This window comes from Lepisma saccharinum, chromosome 2, assembly GCF_977018435.1.
Source record: "Lepisma saccharinum chromosome 2, izLepSacc3.1, whole genome shotgun sequence".
Lineage (NCBI taxonomy): Eukaryota > Metazoa > Arthropoda > Insecta > Zygentoma > Lepismatidae > Lepisma > Lepisma saccharinum.
Genome location: NC_139230.1, coordinates 166,655,186 through 166,677,118, shown reverse-complemented (window position 1 = coordinate 166,677,118; position 21,933 = coordinate 166,655,186). Strand labels below are relative to the sequence as shown.

The 21,933-nt window shown below is 40.1% G+C and overlaps 1 protein-coding gene across 2 annotated transcripts in view; it reads right to left on the bottom strand.

Annotated features, from left to right (window-relative positions):
- Positions 1–286: 286 nt before the first annotated feature.
- LOC145984173 (FYVE, RhoGEF and PH domain-containing protein 2-like) overlaps positions 287–21,933 on the bottom strand; it is a 99,676-nt gene continuing 78,029 nt past the window's right edge. For both annotated transcript variants that reach the window (XM_083117665.1, XM_083117664.1), the window contains exons 12-13: positions 9,758–9,873; positions 287–7,440 (exon numbers count right to left, since the gene is read on the bottom strand). In XM_083117665.1, the coding sequence (XP_082973791.1) occupies positions 7,395–7,440; positions 9,758–9,873 (162 nt within the window). In that variant the 3' untranslated portion in view covers positions 287–7,394. The remainder of the gene's footprint in view (positions 7,441–9,757; positions 9,874–21,933) is intronic.

The window sequence follows — 21,933 nt, the reverse complement described above, 5'->3', positions numbered from 1 at the left end:
AAATATTTTGCAATGCAGAAAGATTAAAAATTCAGGACAATTTTATAACATGCTGCTTTTCTGTGATGATGAAAACTGAATGTACAATTCATGAAAATGTAAAATACAGGAACACAAAATTGTGGTTCCATTGCATTTCAGAAAGACCGTAAGTATATCTACTCAAATGCTTTTTAAAATAGGTAAAACCATAGTGCTGAAATTCTACTTATGAAGCTCATGTTTAGAAATAAAATCCATTAGAAAACCAAGCCGGAGAAGAAAATTGCAAGAAAACATGGAAAAGCATTTCTCAACAGATCTATTAATATTTCTTCACATTAGTTCACAAAATATTAACATTATTTTTCCTCTATACAATAAATTATGCTGAAATTAAAATATACTTTCATTTCTAACAAAATTGTAAAGCTGCTTACAGAACAAAATCAGTTTTACACATCACCTTCTAACTCGATGTTCCTGTATGGATACATGAACTGCTTTGTACACTCCTAAATACACGAGTATATGTATAATTCCACATTTTCTACCAATAATATATTATTCTAATGAGAAATCACTAATGGCACAAACTTACTGGAGGAAAATTTAATCCAAATTATTTTGGTAATTAAAAATACACTATCAAATCAAAAGTAAAACACAAACCAGAAAAGAAAGGAGAAGGATTCTAACGTAGTGGGAAAAAGCCTGATTTGAGGTTGATTTTTTTTTCAGTGCCAAAGTTGTCAAAATATATGAGATAACAAGAAACCAAGCATGACAGCATGTTAAGTGTTAATTTAGTGTTTCAACTGACATTCAAATTTCTGTAAACTATATTTTAAAACAAAATACTGAGAAATGAGATTTCACCTAGAAACAATGCCTCTCCCAACCAAGCTACTTCCCCCTAAAAATACAAAAAAATATTCAAGTTCTGCTTGAAGCTTTTCACTGGTAATTAATGGCAAAGTAAACAAATAAGAAAATTACTGATAACAATATCTCGCAGCTGTTCCAGAACAAGTGGACATAAATTACATAGATTTCATTCAAAATGATTCATGATTACTACTGCAAATATCACTGAAAAAGAATGTGAAGATTAAAAAATAATAGAGATACACAAAAAAAGGAATATAAATTTTAACGTTTTTCAAAATGCAATTAGAAAAATGTTAGACCTGATGGATGAACAGTTTGGCAATTTTTTTGAACCCACTTAATGTTCAGTAGGCTAATCAGGACTGGATCTACGGTTTAAAGTGGAAACCAAACAACTGTGCATTGTGCCTCCACTGGAGATCCCTTGGCTACAAAATGACAGCATTATCTCTATGAACCTGATAAGAGCTAAAGAAATGGAGGAGTGGAGAAGGTTATATAAAACTGAACTACATCTCCTAATGTCACTAGAATAATTACACCAAGATAGGTAGGTCAAGGAACACACATGGGAGAAGAAAGAGTTTACAGTAATCTTTTTGGGTAAAATGCTGAGAGAACAATTAGATGGATATGAAAAAAATTGTCTGGATGATCATGATTGAATTAGTGTTGCCCAAGATAGAGACAGATGAAAAGGTTGTGGTGCTGCAGCAACCAACTTCCAAGTTTAGGAATGCCAATGATACCTTGATTTACCTGTATTTTGAACTTCGTCATTTTGGACATTGTCAATAATAATTTTCTATTTTTTATTATTGCTCACATCTGCGATATTGAGTAACTACATTATATCCAACAAGTTTTAAATGATTAAATTAACTTGATTTGCTTATGTGTAAGCTATGCTACCCTGTAAACTGACATTGTTCATGCATGTTTCATAAAGATTAAAAATGATCAAGCTGGTGTTAAAAGAAAGCAATAAATTATGGCAAGATGATCTCTATTGAGCTTATTTCACTCTATGACCAATTTACAAGCAATTTATCTTGACAAAAAATATATATTTTTAATCTTTCATTCAGTTGAACATTCCATGTACCAACCAAAGAACAGTATCACACATGATTAATAATGATAAAAAATAATAACACACATTTGGAAGTTCTAACAATATTGAATTCATGAAATTTACCATGCAAAGTCATAAAATCATAACTTGGCAGAAAAAATATCAAAATGAAACATAATATTCTACATTATCAACTTTATATGACATACAGAGGGAAGAATATGAACAAGCTTACTGCATTTAATACTTGGCCAGCGACAGAACATGTCTCAACATTCCATTCTTTGAAAATATTAAAAATTATAGTTGGCAATTTTGATAAGATAATGTTAAGCCTTCAACAAGAAATTAAAATCTTATGAAGTGAACATTTTTTTGGAACTACCCCTGCTCTTAATGACATTTATAAATGCCATGGTCATAAAATACTTTCATAATGAATTTATCAAGCCTGTACAGGTCATGAAGTTTCTAATATATACACACATGGCTAAACATATGTAATACTTCATTTTGTACAATGATTAGACCTCTTTTATATAAAACATACAATACAGGTACTAATTTTGTGCATCAAATAGCACACCGCCTGATTCAAGTTTGTAACAAAAATTACAAAAACAAAGGAACATCCCACACCATTGTACAGGATTTAGAGAAATGAAAAGTACTGCGTATTACATTATAATATGGAGACCAAAAGGCAGTGTTCTGATTAGAGTATAACACATACAATACCATCCTTGTTATTGGAATGTATATGCTTGTTCCATACTTTTGTTAAGCCTTCTCCCCCCGATATAACTAAAAAATTCTCTGTGCATAATGTGAATTTTATTCACAGTTAAAATTTACCCTCACCATACTGCATCATATAACAATATTCTAAGGTATTTTTTGACCTTTAGTAAACTACACTTACACTTGAGCCTAAAAGACAACATAATAACCATAAAAACTACCATAAACTGGAATAACAAAATATAAAACAAGGTAGCATACTGAGGTAGAATTAAAAGTATAGTGAAAATTGGAGAGAAATTTCACGTTCAACTTTCAACCTAGCAACAACAAGTAATGAGGTTGTTTGCATAACATGATAAAATGTCTGGGGCAAATGACCAATTTTACCACCAAAACTTCTTTTGTTTGGCCCTATTTCTATACTTGGTTTATTCCTGACAGCACATCATGGAAGCTTGAATTCTTCCATTTACAGCTTAAATGCAAGTCCTCAAAGACGACTGTTAGAATCTATACTTACTGAAGTGTGTTAATAAGACATTTTTTGAGTTCATACAATATGAAAAGTGGTGAAAACCTTTATTTCCTCTCATGGACCTAATCATATTTTTTCTTTTACTACAGTAAATGTGGCCAATTGTGTTAAGATGTACCACAGTCTGCAATTTTTACCTTGTGGTCACTCTAAGACTAGAGTAGAAAGATAAGGATATGATATACACCCAACCCTTCTCTTACTTGATGATGGGGAGAACAGTCAAAGTGTTCAACACAGAGACTTCAGCTGCTTTAGCCATGCTCTCAGGACTTTCTGACATCCACCAGTCAGAGCATCAGTACTACTGCTGTAACTACAACAATGAGAACTAATGAATGATTCAGATACAATAGATGAAAGGATGAACACAGCACTCATGACATGTATGCAATACGAAATCAATCACTGGCTTCTGACTGTAAAATTATTAACAAAAACAGTCTCACACCATACTCTCAAATGAATGAAATGTGATAATTAAATGTAAACACTTGTAAAGAAATTATTACCATCCCTGTCATTCACATTATTATGTGCATGAGATTAGAAAATGTGAATGGGACAAGTTTTGTAATCAGAATAGAGCAAGCAGGCTGCCAAAGCCTGACGATCAAATGAAGAACTGGCAGGAAAAACTAATACAAAATACACAGAAATTTAAGCACAGACAGCAGACCGACCTGACACTAATACTAGTCAGTATACATTACAGTGAATTTACACTGCTTGGTCAATAATGCTCTGTCAACACCTCTAAGTAGGTTCAATTTTGTTATTCCAGTGAAATTTTTTGCATATATAATAATAAAAATGTACTCATTTGAAAAACAATCAAATATCACAATTTTCTACATTTTGAATTTTACACAAGTGTGAACATGAATTTTTTTTAAAAAAATGCATTTATGGCACTGTCAAATACAAACTACTGATGCTGCAAAAGCAGCTCTTTTACCCTAGTTAAACAAGCACATGTAATAAAGTGCAAACAATTTTTTTTACAAACCACAGAAAATTTAACTATAAAACAGATATTCAATTTCTACAAATTTCATTTATGGACAATTAACACCATTAAAAAACAGTATTCTAATAAAATTCACACCCGTGAAGAATCATAAGTACAAAGACACAAATGAAATGAAGATACTCTTATAGCCTTTTATGTGATGTTTATAGCCTGTAGGTACACATACTTACAAATACACTATTATGTATACTAGATTGTTTGTAGAATCTAATGACTAAATTCATGATAAAAAATTTGAATGTAGTTATCGTATAAATATGAAAAACCTCAAAATTTAGTGAGACCCATACTTGTGAGTTCAGGAGCAATATGAAAGTAAAAAAAAATCATGTAAGGCACACTGGAAAGTATTAATAAAAACAAGGGTAAAAAAAGACAAAAATCTGGAATAATTGCTGCTTAAGATATCTGGCAGTAATATTGAATGTTTTATATAAATGTTTTATCTTGAAACTTTAGTTCAGTTTACACATCAGTTGAACTACATACAACAACTTCAGGGTTCTTGTGGGGACACATTCAATTCACAAACACAATTCAATAACAGAGATTCTTCCTAACTGTTTCATTCTGCTAACCTAATGCACGAAGTAGCATCATTTAGTGCATAAACAATAATACACTTAAAAATTTCAAATGCCACTGTTTTGTTTATCCTTTCTTTTACTTTCATGGTCATCAAAGAACATCAAAATATTAATTTTATCCCCCTCACAAATATTTATGAGCACAGAAGCTCACGTCATCACCTTCATATTAATATTTCTATATTACTGGACAGTGGTGCAGTGATTTGAAGTGTGAGAATTGATATAATTTAAAACAAAATAAAAATAGATAAACAAGAATGTTATATGTAACAAAAGTTTCAATAGCAAGATAATTAAATTTCTATTTTAGAGCTAAATATCTTATATATCCAGTTTCTTGCACTCAATTCTTACAATAAGCAATAATGACAACAATCAATTTCAATGGAAAGTTTGAATTCTCTATAGTTTGAAGAAAATTTACTGCATTATTTGTGTAGAGGACAAGTCGCTTCATTAAAATTACATCACGGTTAAATGTAGAACTTTCATTATATTTAATTATTGAAGAAAAATTTAATTCATTGTATCTATTTCACTGAATATACAGTAACTGTGCTTAAAACTGATGTAAGCAATAGTTGTTTTCCAGATCTAATTACGAACAACTCTACCTGAGAATATGACTTAGTTCACTGCAACAATTCTTATGAACTGTATGTATTTATTATACACCCATTTGGATTAATTAGATGTTTTAAAACGCAAATGAAGGCATGAAAGTCAGATAAATTCAAATTTTCCTTCAATTTTGATATTTTACACAAATTTTCATGCATGCAGCAGCGCAGAAAGTAGGAAAGTAACAAGCAGTTTTCTTCTGCCAATGTTGTTTGCAGCATTGAAACTGAGCATCCAGTGCTTTTGCGTGCTTTTAAATAGCCACTCCCCAGTTTAACTTTGGCTCCCTCACCCTCCCTGCATACAACTGGGGAGGAAACCCAGTCACCAGCAGCCTGTATTGGGTTGATTTAGTGATTTAAGTCCACTTTATGCACAGTAAGACTAATCGGGACTGGACCTACAGTTTAGAGTGGGATCTGAACCACCATGTGCCTCCACCAGGTATCAAACCCAGAACCCCTTGATTACAAGGCAACGACGCAACCACTGCATCATTGGGAAGCCTGCAATGGAGAACTATCAATGGCATAGATGAACCAGTCTCCAAGTTTTTTGAATAACTTACTTATATTTAAAAACTTGTTTGTATAGTAATATATAATGAGCAATTTACCATATGTTAAAGCTAAATGTATAAAAAAAATATGAGAAAAGTTGGTTTACCGGCAGTAAATGCAGTAACATGGCAAATATGCCACTGACAGGAAGATAAACTAATGGCAAATGCATAGGGAGGATCTCTAATAAAACATACAGTTTCTATTGACAATCACAATCTGGCTCCACTTCTCTACTACTAAAATGTTTCTATTATGTGTGTACTGAAATATCTTGGGTGATATCCTTAATTCTCTACACGAAGATATTACTATGAGAAATAGCAAGCAATATGCTGGTACAGTCACTGTGGGTTGTAACAATTCCATTGAAACTAAATGGGGTTGCTACAACCCAGAAGTGTTCGTAACTGTACTGGCAAGAACTTTATGAAGAGCAAAATAAAAGCAATCAACCAAGCCTGGTGCTTTGAGTTTTTCCATCTTCTGCATGTTTGTTCTGTAGTAGAAGTTTTCCATTAAAATATGCCAATTTCACCAAAATACTTTTCTTTGTTTACAAGGCACTCTTAAATATGTAGGTGTAAGATAGCTCTTTCCATAACAGCAGAAAAAAACTTTCATATGGACCGAGTGGTTAGTGAAGGCTGAATCTTTCTTTGGAACTATATTTTGGAAGCAATAACTTTGTCCCGCAGTGCATAGTTACTGATGTGCATTTTTCTCAGTAGCAGTAAACATTTTGCTTTTCACATGCCTGTGATTCTTACTGCCAATATATTTACTTATTTTCTTTTACTTACTGACATTAAGATTGCATAGAAGAAATAGCTGTTAAAGTTATTGTACAATTTCTTTTTGGATACAGAATGTTTTAAGCCTCATTTTTATTCAAAAGCTTTCCTAGCATTTCAGTTACGTGTACGGATAAATCTAAAACTGTAGCAAATAAATATATTTGCAAGACATGTTTTGGAAAAATTTCATTAACTATTTCAAACTGGCATTGCATCATAAACCACTCTAGAGATTTCAAAGCTTTCCACTGACTCTTGTCTCCATTCAATAACAGCACAAGATTATGTACAAACCTCAATACTCTTCTCTTCATAATGATAGCAATATACAAATAATATGATTAATATTTTTTTATATTTACACACAAAAAAAATCAAGTTTCATATCAATTATAACAGAAATATATCACTTGCTTAAGATGCATCTTTCTATACATAATATTACACAATATACAGTTGGAAATTTATGATATAAAAGCTTTTCCTTTTCTATACTCTTTAATGATATGTTAAAATTGTACTCCTAAACACTGCATCAGCATGTCACTGTTGTTGTTATATCATTAAAATTAAGGAAGTTCAGCCTGTGCAGCCATTTGCAGAACGTGTACCCACCTGAAAGTAATACATATGTCAATATCAAATTATATACAGTACACATCATGTTCTTAGACTTAATACTAATACTAATAAGTCTGATAAGTCAAAATCTTTAAGTTGGTAATACATAATGTAGAAACCATTGTATAATGGTAACTATCACAGGAATTGAAAGCTAATTCTGTACCATTTATGTTGCAGGTAACTGAACATGCAAACAAAGCTTTGCACAGAAGAGTGTTTGCTTGCTCTTGCTACATTGTGTATTACCAACTTAAAAATAGGTATTGACTTATCAGACACCCTGTAGTTAAAGATGGGACATATTTACTGATATTCTTATCAGTATCTGCTGATATAAGCAAATTGACAGCAGTGGCAGAAGAAGTACAACTTGGCGAAGACTTCAAAGCAATTTCCCTCTCAACCTGTGTGCTAAAAATTAGAAAGCTTCAATAATCCTATTGCTAAACGACTGTCACATCATGGTTTAGTTACATATGAACCAAGAATGGTTCTAGTGCATTGCATTGTTTCTCTCAAAATAGTGGCCAAGCTACAGCCAAGGCCATCTATGCACACTGCTAATAATTTTATCAATCTGATATATCTAAATTACTACAATGGCAATAATGACCAGACACCCCTGAACTGTAAGGAGGATCGTCTATACATCATCAATACATGTCATGAGCTACTAGAATGACTCATGAAGGACAGTAAGTGTGCTGTACACATGTATATTGCTGCCAGAAGTCAAAATGAGCAGACTACGTGAGCTGAGTGAGGCTGAATAAGGTATGATTATTGGGGCACACCATTTCGGGCATTCCATCCGTAAGATAGTCAGATTCCAGATACCACATGCAACAGTCAGTGAAGTAGTGGTGAAATGGAAACACGAGAGTGTGATAAATCCACAACCATGACCCTGGAAACCAAAAAAATCGAATGCTAGGGATTGGTGAGTGCTCCGAATTGTGGTGAAGTCAAACAGGCAGGACACTGTGGCCACAGACTTTCAAATGGCATCGGGAAGTGACACATATACTCGTACCATCCAGTGAGAGGAACTGCACTGGGATTCTGTGGGAGAGCTGCAGCACATAAGCCAATGTTTACTTCCTAGAATGCAGTATGTTGATTACAGTGGTGCAAAGAACATCACCAGTGGTCCCTAGAACAATAAAAAAAAACATGTGGAGTGATGATTCACACTACATGTTGTGGCAATCTGATGGACATGTGTGGACACGGTGAATGCCCGTGGAGAAGTTCTTACCGGATTGTATTGTCCCCACCGTGAAATTCGGCAGAGATGGAATCATGGCATGGTGCTGGTCCCCTAGAACACTTACTGCTTATGCCTATCATGCAATATTAGGCAAATCCACGCTAACCAACTTGTGGCAACAGCTCGGAAGTGGTGATTTTGATTTTCAGAATGACAACACGACCATCCATAAAGCAAGAGCCATAACCTAGTCGTTTGATGACATAGGAGTGAATGAACTTGACTGGCCATCTGAGCCCTGATCTCAACCCCATTGGACATCTGTGGGATGAGTTAGAACACCAGTTGCTATCCAGGCCGGTTGAGTTAGAACACCGGTTGCTATCCAGGCCAAACCGACCAACCACCAAGCTGTTTGCCATTTTGGAGGAGGAATGGTAGTGACTACTGGCTGACATTTACCTCAACCTGGTGGAAAGTTCCTAGAAGGATAGAGATACTGATAGCAGTGAATTGCAGACCTACCCCATGCTAATACCAGACCAGCTCCAGGTAAGCACATTCCCACAGGTGTCCAGTCATAATTGGCAATATAGTGGAGATAGTAATGGAGTGGAGAATTCTTGTATTGTTATTATTTTTATATAATGTACCTTTCACACACACACACACATTTCTTTTGTAAAATGCTTTGTGAATATGCATGCTTCTACTCTCTCAACAATGCAAATTACATTAAAAGAACCAGTTTATTTCTCCTAATTCCCACAGTTCAACTTTATATTTTTACTTTATATCCATACTGCAGCTACTCTAGTGCCACAGGGCAGCAGAGCCAAATTTAAAATTAGTACAAATGATTCTAAATGCTTCTACTAGCATCTCCACTGTGACTGAAACATGGCTATGCAACTAAAGATAATGGAACTATATCTCATTTGAATATAACCATATGTATATACATTATATGTTGTCATTAGCAACAATCCACTAAACTATAGGCTCAAGAAATATAAGTTCTAACCTGGACTGAAGTTATTGTGAAATGGCTATAAGAAACTATACAAAAATACATGTCAGTTCAGAAAATGCACTTACTTATCAGTTACTTCCTTGGATTCTGCTTGGAAGTAATACATTTTTCTGGTATGATACATTTTAAAAACTTTCTCCTTCTCCTTATCACTGAAAGGTTCTCCTTTCAACTGAGAGACCTGTAATGAACAAGATGATATGTACAACTATATTATTACATATCTCATGTCATGTATCTCTAAAATATATGCTCAACATCTTCAGTCAGGAAGAAGAAAACTTTTACTACTCCATTAAAGGATTATATTTACAGTCGTTCAAAAAAGCCCATTTTGCCACGTGAATGCTGGCAACCACACACATCATTTGATTGCATTTGTGATGTCATATCCCGTCATGAAGCGATGAGTTCCAGGGTTGCCAGGAACACGCATATTCTAAGAAAAATGATATCGCTACAATCAGCCACATTATGTACCGTAAAACAAAAAGAGAAAACTCGTTCTGTAACCTAACAGGAAATAAACAAATGATACGAAAAATGGTAGAAAGAAAATAGAATTCAAGTGGAAGTGGTCATATCGAATTTTGTCTCCGCTTACATGTCAAATATTTGCAAATCTAGTTACTAAGTTGGCATCTACAATTTTGTCTATCCACTTAGTCCTTCTGATACTAGTTGTCTGTGACACACTGAACAGATGACAAAATAGAAATGGAAGAACTCAAAATTCCAAAGGTAAGCAACACATAATGTAATGTATATTCAGGACATTATGAGGCAAGTGGCAAAAATGGTTGAAAATACAGTGATATAAGTAGTAGTAATACAAGCTCTCCAACGACTGTGTTTATCTATGCACCGGATACACATGTAATAGTTTGCAACTGTGAACAGGGCAGTATATTCGCTACTGATTCATCATTGGATTGTTACTGTGGTTGTCCGTGTTTTAGCCATAATGTAACAACGTGAACCTCGGATACTTCTGTTATCAGCACAAAAGTACCACAAAGCATCTGAACACAAACCTGTAGATATCAACCTTGCAATGAGATGCAAATATTTGGCATGTAGCTGGGCGTAAACAGCCACATGTAAGCTGTAAGTCCAATAAAATTTATTGTTGTTGATATTTGACATGTAGGCTGAGACAAAATCCGATATTGACACTTCATTTTGAATACATTTTTACTATTTTCTCATATCGTTGGTTCACTTCCCCCTTTCCCTGAGATGACTGCTGATCTTCTGGCTGGTAGGCTCCGATGTTCTGTCTACTGGATGCGTTTCTCACTTCGTTTTACAGCTAATAATGTGGTTAGTAGTTTGTCATTTTCACAAAATTTGTGTGTTCCTTGCAACCCTGTTGTGCAACGTTTCGCCGCAGGAAATGAAGTCACAGACACGATCAAATGTTGTGTTGGGTTGCAAGCATCCAAGCAGCAAAATTGTCTATTTTGAACAGCTGTAGCGTCGAATCAACACACCGAGAAAAATGTTACTGAGAAAAGTTGTTTGTTTTGATGCCTGCTATACGAATCTGTGGTCCGTGGGTGCCATTAAAATGACACCCTGTGTGTGTGTGTATATATATATATATATATATATATATATACAGATGGGGGACAAAATAATACGAACACCTGTGAAAAAGTATGCCACATTTCACACCGGCAGTACAGCAGCGCCACCTGGCATTGAAGTCTGCCACCTAGTGGCTGTGAAGGGGAAGGTATTTGTTTGCCAACAGCAGTCATTGGTGGTGCATTCGTCTATCATATGCTCTCAAGAGACACTGCAATGTCAGACCTGACAGAGTTCCAAAGAGGCATGATTGTTGGAGCACGTTCAGCTGGAGCCACGGTGACTGAAATCTCAAAGCTTGTTGGGTGTGCAAGGAGCACAGTATCAGCCGTTATGACAGCGTACACAACACAAGGTAAGATGGCGTCTTCAAAGCACAACAGTGGACGAAAGACAAAGCTTGCTGCTCGGGATAGGAGGGTGTTGGAGCGCATAGTGGCCCGAAAGCACAAGCAATCGTTATCCGAGATAACATCTGAAATGAACAGGCATCTCCAGGACCCCATTTCAACCAAAACTGTCAAAAGGGAACTCCATGCTGCAAACATTCATGGCCGAGTGGCAATTCGTAAGCCATTGGTGACATCACGTAATGCTGTCAAGCGACGCCAATGGTACAGAGCTCACAGAAGTTGGTCCCGACAGCAGTGGCAACAAGTCATCTGATCTGATGAATCAACATTCACGTTATTTCAGACCACGGAGCGCGTTTATGTGTGGAGAACGCCTCGAGATGCATTTCATCCTGACTGCCTCTTGCCGACTGTGAAGCATGGAGGTGGGTTCATTATGGTATGGGGCGCGATATCTTGGCATGGTGTGGGACCACTTGTTTTTCTGCATGGGAAGATCAATGCCAGTCACTATCGCAGCATTCTGGGGGATCATCTCCATCCTTTTGTCCAGACTTTATTTCCTGGGGACCGACCGCTTTTTCAAGACGACAACGCTCCTATCCACACTGCTGGGTCTGTCCAAACATGGTTTGAAGAACATGACGATGAAGTAGGACATTTTGAATGGCCCCCACAGTCTCCTGACCTGAACATTATAGAACATTTGTGGGGATATTTGGAGTCCAAACTTCGTGCTCGAAGTCCGCCTCCAGCCACACTTTCGGAATTGGAGACTGCTCTAGAGGAAGAATGGCTCCATATTCCCTTAAACATTGTGCATGACCTCCATCCCACGTCGCATACAAAGTGTACTTCAGTCACAGGGTGGTCCAACCCCCTATTAATAAAGATTTTCTCTACATTCACAGGTGTTCGTATTATTTTGTCCCCCATCTGTATATATATATATATAGGATAAAAGGAAGGAAGGCCACAAGGGCTAAATAAAAAGTGAAAGAGGAGAGATTAAACACTCACCGGACACAGAAAAAATTCAAATTTTCGTGATAGTATGTCACATCTTCAGGAGTAGAGAGATGTTGTAGTACTTGGTGACAAGAAGGAAGCCGTCCCATTCTCCCTGGCCCTCAGAGGTCAACACTTCACCCACCTCCTGACAGAACTATAACCTCCGCTTACACCAAGCCTTGACCAACCGTGGATATCCTTCCACCCTGGTCACTAAACAAATATCCCGAGCTGCTTCATACACTCCCACCAAGAAATCTGCCACCAATCCCCCTGCACTTGTCACCCAATATCACCCCAACCTCAACAAAATCACACACACTCTACGTTCCCTCCTTCCCATCCTGCACAGTGATCCTGACACCAGAAATATCTTCCCCGACAAGCCCAGAGTTGTTTTCAAACGCCCTCCCAATCTCCAAAACAACCTGGACCACCACAATCCACCTACTCACAATCAACTCGCACCTGCCCACAAATGCAACCGCCCAAAGTGCAAAACCTGCCCCATATTTGTCACTTCCCGCACCCTCCAGATCCACACTGCCACCGGCAAATTCACCCTCTACCCCAAAGGAACCTGCAACAGCTCTAACCTAATTTATATCCTCACGTGCAACATCTGTGGGAGCTTCTACCTGGGGGAAACATCCACAGCCCTGAACCTCCGCATCAACAACCACTGCTCCTCTACCCAAAACCTGGACTTTGCTGTTGCCATTCACACCAATCACCACAATATTCCTTTTAATGACTGCTTCCAGGTAGCGATCGTTAACTCCTTGCCCCAATCCATCAACACCTCAATACGTAGATGATGGGAGAGGGCCTACATATCGACCATGAATGCAACCACACCCCCATGCCTGAACAAGGCCAAGCAGTAACGCCCCTCATCCCCTATTATCACCCTCACTACCACCTTTCCCCAACCAACCCCCCCCCCCCCACCACTCACAGTTTTCGACAAGCCTGGCGAATGAACCATCTATATATTTTTTTGTGGCACTGTCAACACTTTTTTTTATCTTGGGACCTGGCAACACTGCAGGTCATGCTTACTCTTCCTTCTTGTCACCAAGTACTACAACGTCTCTCTACTCCTGAAGATGTGACATACTTTTACGAAAATTTGATTTTTTTCTGTGTCCGGTGAGTGTTTCCTATCTCCTCTTTCACTTTTTATATATATGATAAAAGGATAAAGGCAAGGAGGGCCAACAGGGCTATATAAAAGAAGGAGAAAGTAAACACTCACCAGACAGTGAAAAATTAGAATTTTCGCAGACTATCGCTGCATCTTCGGTGCAAGAAAAAAGACGAAACCGGAAGTTGGAGATCTGGCAGAGTTGCCAGGTCTCTATCGTAGAAGAAGTAGTGCGTAAAATGGAAAAAAAACTGTTCCGTCACCAGGCTCCTCGAAACTGAGGGGGGGGGGGAGTTACTGGGTGGCCTTGTTCAGGTCAGGGGGAGTAGTTGCACTCATGGCTCATATATAAGCCCTCTCCCATCTTTCGCGAACTGAGGTGTTGGTGGTTGGGGTAAGAAATGGATGATCACTACCCGTAAGCAGTCGTTGAAAGGGATATTGTGGTGGTTGGTATGGACAGTGACAGTGAAGTCCAGGTTGTGGGTGGAGGAGCGGTGGTTATTGATGCAGAGGTTGAGGGCGGTTGAGGATGTAGATCAAGTTTGAGGTGTGGCAGGTCCCTTTGGGGTAGAGGGTAAATTTGCCAGTGGCTGTGTATACCTGGAGGGTGTGAGAGGTAATAAGAATGGGGCAGGTTTTGAACCTAGGGTGGTTGCATTTATGGGCAGGGGGATGTTGGTTGGGTGGTGAGGGAGCGTTGTGGACCAGGATGTTTTTGGAGGTTAAAGGGGCATTTGAAAACCACTCTGGGTTTGTTGGGAAAGATGTTTTCTTTTTGTTTCAGGATCACTATGGAGAATGGGAAGAAGAGAGTGTAGTGTGTGTCTGATTTTGTTGAGGTGGGGATGATATTGGGTGATGAGAGCAGGTGGGTTGGTGGCAGCAGGGTTTCTTGGTGGTAGTGGTGTGTGAGACAGCTCGCGATATTTGTTTGGTGACCAGAGTGGAGGGATATCCACAGTTTACCAGGGCTTGATGTAGGCGGAGGTTATAATTCTGGCGGGAGGTGGGTGAAGTGTTCAGGCGCTGTCCCCTGAGGGCAAGAGAGAATGGAATGGCTTTTTTGGTGTAGAACAGTTGGGAACTGGAGAAGTGTAAGTATTGCTTGTGGTTGGTGGGTTTTATGTGGATAGCGGTTTTCAGATGTCCTCCCTCGATGTGCACATCCACACCCAAGAAGGTGATCTGGTTGGGGGAGTAGGTCCAGGTGAACCTTATGGAATGGAAGTGATTAAGTTGGTCCAGGAAAGCTGATAAGGATGGTTCTCCATGTGTCCAGAGCATGAAGATGTCCTCGATGAAGTGGAGCCAGAGGAGGGGTTTGAGAGGTTGGGTCTCCAGGTACTCTTGCTCAAGTTTGCCCATGATAAGGTTTGCGTAGGATGGGGCCATTCTGGTACCCATGACTGTACCTTGGATCTGTAGGAAATGTTGGTTTTCAAAGGTGAAATTGTTACATGTGAGGACAAGGTGGGCTAGGTGGGTCAGGAAGTTGGTGCTGGGGTTGTGAGGTTTGGGTCTGCTATTGAGGTAGAATTCTATGGAGTGGAGGCCATGGGAGTGGGGTATGTTGGTATAGAGGGAAGTGACGTCGATGGTGGCAAGGATGGTTTTGGGGGCAATGGTGAAAGGGTGCTGATTTTCTGGAGGAAGTGGTTGGTGTCACGGAGGTAGGAGGGCAGAGCTTTCACAAGAGGCTGGAGATGGAAATCAACAAAGGCTGAGATTCTTTCAGTAGGTGAGTTATAGCTGGACACAATGGGTCTACCAGGGTTGCCAGGTTTGTGTATTTTGGGCAGTAGATAGAAGGTAAGGGTGCGGGGGTCATCATGAACTAACATGGCTGTGGTAGGAGCTGTCAGGCCTTCAGGGGGTCCTCGGGTGTGGATGAATTCCTGGATTTTCTTAAGGTGGGTGGAGGATAGGTCAACTGTGGTGGGTTTGTAGGTGGAGGAGTCAGCCAACTGGCGAGTGGCCTCCGTCAGGTAATCTTGAGAGTTCAAGATTACAGTGGTGGACCCCTTGTCAGCTGGGAGGATTTTAATGTTATGGTTGTTGCGATCTACCAGGTGTGATGGTTAATAATTCTTAATTGATCAGAAAGAAAACATGTGTATCTGGGGAGAAAGGTAACAAATGCTTTATTCAAAGTATGCGCCATCGCTAGCTATACATTGTGCACATCTGTCCATCAAATTGTGGATGCCCTTCCAGAAATTTTTTTAACATTTTGAGGTCATCCAGTCAGCAAGCCATTGTTCAACATCTTCGTAATTGTTGAAGCGTTACTGGGAAAGTGAGACATCGATGAAAACAAGTGGTAGTCCGAAGGGGCTAAGCCTGGTGAGTATGGCGGGTGGGGCAAGAATTCCCAGCCAAGTGCAGAAATGGTGTCCCTGACGCCTTTCGCTGTGTGTGATGAGGCGTTGTCGTGCTGCAAAATCACTTTTCCGTGTCTTGTCACCCAATCTGGGTGCTTTTTGATCAATGCATGGTTCAAATTGATGAGTTGTTGATGGTAGCGAACGGCATTCACTGTTTCACCTGGTTTCAGAAGCTCATGGTACACAACACCCTTCTGATCCCACCAAATGCACAGCATTGTGTTCCTTCCGAAGCGTTTGTTTTGCGGTTGATGTTGAAAGTTGTCCTGGGTCAACCCATGACTTTTTGCATTTTGGGTTCTCGAAGCAGATCCATTTTTCATCCCCAGTCACTATCCGATGCAAGAAAGACTTTCTTTCATGCCGAGAAAGCAACACTTCACACACAGTTTTTCGCTTTTCCATTTGTCTGTATTTCAGATGTGGAACCCATTCTCCTGCCTTCTGGATCTTTCCCATGGCATGAAGGCAATCAGATATGGTTTGGCGACCAACATTTAACTTCTCTGCCAGTTGTTATTGCATTTGCGTATCGTCTTCGTCCAACAGTGCTTGCAATTCGGTATCTTGGAATTTTTTCGGCGGACCCGGGCGATCTTTGTCTTTCAAGTCGAAATCACCACTTTTGAATCGTCGAAACCAAAGCACACACGCATCTTGCATTAGGACATTGTCACCATATGTTTCCACAAGGATACGATGGCTTTCACTCGCATTTTTCTTTTCATTGAACAAGAAAAGCAGGATGTGCCGCACATGCTCCTCATTTGGTTTGAAGGTCAACATGTTTCCCACACAAACCCAATATCACGATCACTCGCACTCGGTTGCACATCCATGTCGTTTTGACAGGTACTGTCCTGGCAACACACTGACATAACAGTTGAGACTGTGCACCAACCCTTGCTTACAGTGCCATCCAGCGACAAAATTAAGAATTATTAATCAGCACACCTGGTATATCTTTTGGGACAAACCTAGGGTTGTCTTCAGACTCCCCCCCCCCAACCTCAAGAACATCGTGGTCCATAATACATCCACCGCTCCCATCCCACCACCCCCAACCCACAAGTGCAACAAACCCAGGTACAAGACCTGCCCCATGCATATCACCTCCCCCACCCTCCAGATCCCGACTGCAGCTGGTGAATTCACCCTTCACCCAAAGGACACCTGCCACTTCTCCAACCTAATATACACCCTCATCTGTCAAATCTGTGGATACCTCTACCTGGGTGAAACCTCTACCCCCCCCCCCCCCCCGCCCCCGAACCTCCACATCAAATCAATAACCACAGAGCTTCCACCCAAAACTCAGACTTCACCATCACCACCCACACCAACAGCCACAACAACACCTTCAACAAATGTTTCCATGTAGCCATATTACACCTATTACCCCAGCACACTGACACCTTCACCCGCAGGCGATGGGAAAGGGCCTACATTTCAGGAATGCATGCCACCATACCCCCTGGACTCAACCTAGCCACCCAATAAGTATTCTCCCATCCCCCCTAACCACAACCCACCCACCATCCATCCATCCATCCTGCAGTAAACGCTGGTGAAAGGATCTTTTCACAAAACCCATGTTCTATCACTTGTTTCTGGCACCACTGTGCTGACGGACGCTGACGTCAGTATTCTGTGCCCCTATGCTTTTGTACTCCATACTTTCTACCTACTGTGAAAATGAGGTCATGAACTCGAAATGTTCTTCAATTGTGGCAAGTGTTTACTGTCTCCTATGCCATTTTTGTTTATCCACCCTTCTGGCACTTTTCCTGATTCTATCCCTTATCTATATATACAAATGATGAAGGAGACAGTAAACACTTACCATATGAAGAGAAATAGTTCAATATTTCGTGACATATGTCACATTTTCAACGGAGAGGAAAGATAGATCGGCATCACATAGAGTAGAGACACAGAATACTGACCATAGCGTCTCTATGGTCAGTGTTGAAAGAAACAGTCGATTGGAAACAAAAGTACTTTCACCAATGTTTACTGCAAGGTAGGTGGGTAGTTTTGGGGAGGAGAGGAAAGGGTTACTGGTTGGCTAGGTTGAGTCCGGGGGGTATAGTGGCATGCCTGCTATATAGGCGCTTTCCCATCACCTGCAGAAAGACGTATCAGAGTGGGGGTGGGGGGGGGGTCAAAGATAGATGATGACAACACGAAAACAGTTGTTAAAGGTGGTGTCATGGCTGTTGGTATGAATGGAAACAGTGAAATCAGAGTTTTGGGTGGAGGTTTCGCCCAGGTAGAAGTTGCTGTAGATTTGGCAGATGAGGGTGTAAATCAGGTTGGATGAGTGGAAGGTGCCCTTAAGAGTGAACTCACCTGCTGCTGTAGAGACCAGGAGGGTGGGGGAGGTGATAAGTATGGGGCAGGTCTTGCACCTGGGTTTGTTGCACCTGTGAGCTGGGGGAGTGTTGTTGAAGGGGTGGGAGTGTTTTGGACCAAGATATTCTTGAGGTTGGGGGCACGATGGAAGACAACGGTTTATCCCGAAAGATGTCCCTGGTGTCAGGATCACTGTGCAGAATGCAGAATGGGGAGGAGGGATAGGAGGGTATGTCTGAATTTCGTAATGTGTGGGTGGTATTGGGTGATGGCTCTAGTGATTTGTTTGTTGATGAGGGTGGAGGGGTAGCTACGGTTGGTTAGGGCTTGGTGTAGGCATAGGTTGCAGTTTTGGCAGGATGAGGGGGATGAATTGAGGTGCTGGCCTCTGAGAGCTAGGGAAAATGGGATGGCTTTTTTGGTGTGGTAGAGATGTGAGCTGGAGTAGTGGAGATACTGGAGGTGGTTGGTCGGTTTGATGTCTATGGACATGCAATGTGGATGTCCACATCTAGGAAGGTCACTTGGTCTTTGAAGTGGAACCAGGTGAATTTGAGGGTAGTGAAGTCGTTCAGTTGGTTTAGGAATGTAGTGAGGGAGGGTTCGCCATGTGTACAGAGGAGAAAAATGTCATCTATGAATCTTAGCCAGAAGAGTGGTTTCAGTTGCTGGGAGTCAAGAGATTCCTGTTCCAGCCTGCCCATGAACAGGTTGGCATAAGAGGGGGCCATGTGGGTACCCATAGCTGTGCCACGTATCTGCAGGTAATGTTGGTCCCCGAAGCAGAAGTTGTTACAGGTAAGTAGAAGGTTGGCTACTTGTATCAAGAAGTGAGTGCTGGGATTGTGGGGTTTGGGTTGGCTGTTAAGGAATGATTCTGTGGTACGGAGGCCATGGGCATGGAGAATATTAAAAAAGGAAAGTCAAAAATTGTACTTACGTATCTGAGTATAGTGCTCTTATTGTAGAACGACGTTTCAGAGATTGACTATCTCTTTCCTCAGGTTCGTTTAAAAAACTAAGTACTTGACATAGTACTGCGTCAAAAATGTAATATGAAGATTGTGGTTAAGGGTTGGTTAGGATACATTTAAAATATTAAGTTTTTGCTATTAGAAGTACGTAAAAACCAAGTCGTTCCCTAAAAAAACTTGTACAGCAGACCTATTCACAGGTAAAAAAGTTAAAAATCTAAAAAACCTGCATGAATCACAATGCAACCTGCAGGTTTGGCCTTTCCTACCCAACTGTGCTTCTCAATCCACATGAAGGTCAATTCTCCACAAATGTTTCCCCTCCCCTTAATTTTCTTGTTTACCCTTATTACGTCACAAATCCAACGTAAATTCACGTTCCACTCTTGCAGCTTGCATAACTTCCGGAGTGATGTGGATACCGATATTGGGTTCAATCTTCCAGGCTTTGTCCCATATTTTGAGGAAATTGATCCACCCTTCTTCCAAATTTCCTTCATCCCTATTAAGATTATTCTCCCCCCCCCCTACAAATATTCGCTGTTTCATACACGTTTCTTCCTAATTTCCTCCCCTCTTTTCTGATTATCTCTTTTTTTGCGATTCTATGCCCACTTTCCAAAATGTGTTCTGAGAGACCCGTTTTGGGAACTTTTTCCCTTATGTCCTTTTCATGCTCGCTCCATCTTTTACCCATATTTCGGCCCATCTGTCCTATGTACTCCTTCCCGCATTGGCATTCTATTTGATAAACCCCCTTCTGTTTTTCCGGTATTTCCCTAGTTGTCTTTCCTTTCTTATAATCGGTGAAGATGGGCCGAAATATGGGTAAAAGATGGAGCGAGCATGAAAAGGACATAAGGGAAAAAGTTCCCAAAACGGGTCTCTCAGAACACATTTTGGAAAGTGGGCATAGAATCGCAAAAAAAGAGATAATCAGAAAAGAGGGGAGGAAATTAGGAAGAAACGTGTATGAAACAGCGAATATTTGTAGGGGGGGGAAGAATAATCTTAATAGGGATGAAGGAAATTTGGAAGAAGGGTGGATCAATTTCCTCAAAATATGGGACAAAGCCTGGAAGATTGAACCCAATATCGGTATCCACATCACTCCGGAAGTTATGCAAGCTGCAAGAGAGGAACGTGAATTTACGTTGGATTTGTGACGTAATAAGGGTAAACAAGAAAATTAAGGGGAGGGGAAACATTTGTGGAGAATTGACCTTCATGTGGATTGAGAAGCACAGTTGGGTAGGAAAGGCCAAACCTGCAGGTTGCATTGTGATTCATGCAGGTTTTTTAGATTTTTAACTTTTTTACCTGTGAATAGGTCTGCTGTACAAGTTTTTTTAGGGAACGACTTGGTTTTTACGTACTTCTAATAGCAAAAACTTAATATTTTAAATGTATCCTAACCAACCCTTAACCACATTCTTCATATTACATTTTTGACGCAGTACTATGTCAAGTACTTAGTTTTTTAAACGAACCTGAGGAAAGAGATAGTCAATCTCTGAAACGTCGTTCTACAATAAGAGCACTATACTCAGATACGTAAGTACAATTTTTGACTTTCCTTTTTTATATTCTGGATTTGTGAGTAACACGCGACTAACCTACAAAATGCTATGGAGAATATTGGTGTAGAGGGATGTGACATCTACTGTTGTGAGGATGGTGTTTGGTGGTAGAGATGGTAAGTTGTGGATGATGATAAGGAAGTGGTTGGTGTCACTGAGGTAGGAGGGCAGGGCTTGGATGAGGGGTTGGAGGTGAGAGTCTAGAAAGGCTGAAATGCGTTGAGTGGGTGAATTGTTGCTGAACATAATGGGTCTCCCGGGATTGTTCGGTTTGTGAATTTTCGGGAGGAGGTAGAAAGTGGGGGTGCGGGGTTGTCAGGTATGAGTGAGGAGATGGTGGAGTTGGATAGGCCTTCAGGGGGTCCTTGGGAGAGGACAAAATCCCAAATTTTATCCAGGTGTGTGGTGGATGAATCAACTGTGGTGGGCTTGTAGGTGGATGAATCAGAGAGTTGCGGGAGGCTTCTGCCACGTAGTCAGAGGAGTTCGTGACTACTGTGGTGGACCCTTTGTTGGAGGGGAGGATTTTCATGTCCGGGTTGTTGCGGAGGAATCGGAGGGCTGCGGGGGTAAGTTTGTATGTCAAATAGTAGCCGTAAATTGTTTGGGGTGGAGGCTGGGGAAAAAGTGAGACCTTTGGAAAGAACGTCAATTTCGGTGGTTGTGAGGTTGTGACTGGAGAGGTTCAGGTAGGAGGTGTAGTCAGTGGGTGGTTGGGAGTGAGGAATGTCAATATGCTGGGGAATCTTTTGTCCGAGGACTGGTGCTCTTCTGTGGTGTGGTGGGAGGGAAGGGTATGGTTGTGGATGGTAGGTTGGGGTGGGGTGGGTAGTGGCAAGGGTGG